This window comes from Anastrepha obliqua, chromosome 6 (genome assembly GCF_027943255.1).
Source record: "Anastrepha obliqua isolate idAnaObli1 chromosome 6, idAnaObli1_1.0, whole genome shotgun sequence".
Classification (NCBI taxonomy): Eukaryota; Metazoa; Arthropoda; class Insecta; order Diptera; family Tephritidae; genus Anastrepha; species Anastrepha obliqua.
The window spans coordinates 18,790,295-18,794,057 of record NC_072897.1 but is presented as its reverse complement, the minus strand read 5'-3'; the positions used below and the strand labels follow the sequence as shown (position 1 = coordinate 18,794,057).

Here is a 3,763-nt window from a genome sequence, read left to right as displayed (position 1 = left end):
AAAAATCGTGCTGGAATCTTCGTGTCCTTTCGCGCTCTTTGGGATTTTGGTTCGTCACAACTCGCTTCGCAAATCAACTTCAGCTATTCAAAACAAAAGCTTCTGCTATAGTCTCTGGAGTTGGAGATGCCAACTTCCCAACGGAAGTTTACTCACTCGATCTCGTACTTAAGTCGCCGATTTCAGATTTTTCAACAAGCATCACTGCCCTTGTTGTGAAAACCATCACCGACAATCAGTCTGGCTGCTCCGTGAGCACCAACGAGTCGAATGTTCCGTCGAATATACCACTAGCTGATCCTGGGTTCAACTTACCACAGCGTATTGATCTGCTCATCGGGGCAGGACTGTTCTTCGATCTACTTTGTGTTGGTCAGATACGCTTAGGATCTGGTTTACCACCACTTCAGAAAACTGGTCTCGGATGGGTGCTATCTGGAGGTGGGCAACAAACTCCAAACCTGTCATCATTCGTCGTGAGGCAGAAATCCTCCAATGGTCTCATTCCCAGCACTCGGCTGGACTATTTAGTACGTCGGTTTTGGGAGATCGAGCACATTTTCGAACCGATCTCTAAGACCTCTCAAGAAGATCTTGACTGCGAAGCCCACTTCCAGGGAAATTATTTTCGATTGCCATCAGGTGAATACTCTGTTCGTCTGCCCATAAAACGCAGCATGGATGCCCTAGGAGACTCCTATTTACAAGCTCGTCAACGCTTTCAATGTCTGGAACGAAAATTCGCCCGTAACCCTGATCTAAAGGCAGAATACAGTAGGTTTATTAAGGAATATCTGGACCTCAACCACATGTCGCTGGTTTCCAACGAGGTTGTACAACAATGCAAGTACTTCCTGCCACATCATTGCGTTATCAAGGATGACAGTAGTACAACAAAATTGAGGGTGGTTTTTGATGGATCTGCAACCACTACCTCAGGTTTTTCGTTAAATGACCTACTCATGGCAGGCCCAACTATTCAACCGAAACTTTTTCATATTCTTATTAGATTTCGTACTTATCCTATAGCACTTACTGCAGACATCTGTAAGATGTATAGCTGTGTTCGCGTCACTCCACCGGACAACATGCTCCAATGTATTTTGTGGCGACAAGAAGATTTTCGCATCTATAAGCTCGACACGGTGACGTATGGAACTAAGCCTGCAGCGTTTCTAGCCATCCGAGCCATGCACCAACTCGCAGCAGACGAATCCGCGACTTATCCCATTGGAGCAGAAGCGGTACTTCGGGACTTCTATGTAGATGACCTGATAACTGGGGGCGATTCAATGGCAGAAGTACTCAACATTAAACTGAAAACAACTAGCCTTCTTACCCGAGGAAGCTTCAAGTTACGCAAATGGTGCTCTAATAGTCCCGAGATCCTTCGTAATATTCCTGCTTTATCTACACTAGCTCGATGTTACGATCCCCTTGGACTAATGGGGCCCACGCTGACCAAGGCGAAGATTCTTCTGCAACGAATGTGGAGAGATAAGCTCGAGTGGGATGAGAGTCTGCCACAATCGTTAGACACTGCTTGGTCTACTTTTTGCACTGGATTTGCAGACATGCAGTATATATCATTTCCTCGTTACGTTTTTCAGTCTGAAGCTATTAGAGAAATCCATGCATTTTGCGATGCAAGCCTTGAAGCTTATGGGACTTGTGTTTACACGCGATCAACCAAAACAACATACAAGTTCACCTATTATGTTCAAAGGCCCGTGTCTCTCCACTAAAGACCGTCACCATACCCAAGCTGGAACTCTGTGCAGCAACATTGCTCGCACAGCTAATGGATTCCTCCACTGTCCTTTCGTGGCTGCGAGAAGAACCGTCAAGGTTTAACGTTTTTGTCGCCAATCGGGTTTCCACCATACATCAACTGACAGAGGACATGTAATGGTACTAGGTTCCTACAGCAATGAACCCGGCTGACATTTTATCGAAGGGAGCTACACCCCGGGAACTTCTAGGATCGAAACTTTGGATGCACGGCCCACCCTTTTTGCTTTCTGCAAATAACCATATAGACAGTTCCCTTTCTTTCAAATACATTAACTCATTCGGAACAATGCAGCGAATTTTTGGGTATGTCAGCAAATTTATTAACATCAAAAAATTGCCAAGGTCATCGCAACTTAAGGCTGAAGACATTCATCAGGGAACTCAACTTCTTATTCGCATAGTACAAAGAGCGCAATTGTGGCCGGAGTACACTGTATTGCAAGCCAATAAATGCGTCCCTAATTCGAGCAGCATCGCCTCGTTATCGCCATTCCTTGATGACTTCGGAATTATTAGAGTCGGTGGACGATTAAAAAATTCGATGCTTAGCTTTTGATCGCGCCATCCATATACTGAAGTTATGAATACTCAGATTTTATAAATGTAGAATTTGACTCATATATAATTTCGACAAATGAATTAACAGCAGATAGATTCCGATTATTAGATGTTGATAATCGTGTTATTTTACCAATAAATTCACAAATTCGTATTTTAGTAACCGCTGCAGACGTAATCCATTCATGAACAGTACCAGGATCATCCACTGACGTACGCAATAATCACCTATTTTCATCGTAAGCATCACCATGCAGGTCCTCAAGTTTACTCGCCTTTATTCGTATGCAGTTTTGGCCAATAGGTGGCAGTAAAACAACAGCTCGCGTTCTACAAAAAAGCATTATCTGCCTCAAATCAAGACCGAGCCTCGTCGAGCACATAATGGCTGATCTGCCCAAGGAACGCATTCAGGCTTCGCGGCCCTTCATAGTCACCGGTGTGGATTACTGCGGCCCGTTTTATTACAAGCCTGAAGTGCGCAACAAATCGCCACAAAAATGTTATGTTAGCGTGTGCATATGCTTCGCTACAAAAGCTGTTTGGATGGAGTTGGTAAGAGACCTTTCAACGGGTGCATTTATTGACGCATTAGCCACGCGTGGAGTACCAAGATGTATCTGGTCTGACAATGCAACGAATTATGTAGGCGCTAAGAACGAGCTTAAGGAACTACGAGACTTACTTCACAGTGAAAAACACCGCAGCAAACTTCACAACTTTTGCCTCAGTAATGGTTTCGATTGGCGCTTCGTTCCCCCTCGCTCCACGCACTTTGGCGGTTTGTGGGAAGCAGCCGTAAAGACAGCCAAGCAACATTTCTATCGTTCCGCTAGCTCATCAATTCTTGGGTTTGATGAATTGCGTACATTGGTATGTGAAATCTCTGCTGTGATTAATTCGCGTCCCCTTACCCCTCTTTCAGAAAATCCAGAGGATTTGGATGTCCTAACACCAGGGCATTTTTTGATTGGTAGTCCTCTGACAGCTCTTCCTGAACCGGATCTCACGGCGCTAAATTACTCGCGACTTGATCGAGGGCAACGTGTAACATATATACAACAAGTCTTTTGGAGGCAGTGGACTCAAGAGTATCTCACTCTTCTCCAGCAACACGCAAAATGGCTTACGCCTTAAGCCAATATTCAAGTCAATGATGTCGTGTGCATAAAGGAAGAAAATTCACCGCCCTTGAAGTGGCCTCTAGCACGAGTAACTGAAGTTATCCCTGGAGCAGATGGTGTCGTACGAGTGGCACTTTTGCGAACACCTAGTGGCATAAAGCGTCGAGCCGTAAACAAACTGTGTGTTCTCCCGGTAAAGGATTCTGTTGAGGGCCGTGACCTTTCAACGGGGGGGGAGGATGTTCGGAGCCGCGGATGATCTGCCCTAATGCATCTGCAAATAAACA

At 45.1% G+C, this 3,763-nt stretch overlaps 1 protein-coding gene across 1 annotated transcript; it reads left to right on the top strand.

Annotated features, from left to right (window-relative positions):
* The first annotated feature begins 2,736 nt into the window (after positions 1 to 2,736).
* On the top strand, positions 2,737 to 3,489 carry LOC129250198 (uncharacterized). Its single transcript, XM_054889833.1, has one exon. It carries the CDS (start codon positions 2,737 to 2,739, stop codon positions 3,487 to 3,489), a length of 753 nt encoding a protein of 250 aa, XP_054745808.1.
* Positions 3,490 to 3,763: the final 274 nt, after the last annotated feature.

What these genes read in the sequence shown, in the direction of transcription:
- LOC129250198 (XM_054889833.1), top strand. Translation starts at nt 2,737, where the DNA reads ATGGCTGATCTGCCCAAGGAACGCATTCAGGCTTCGCGGCCCTTCATA.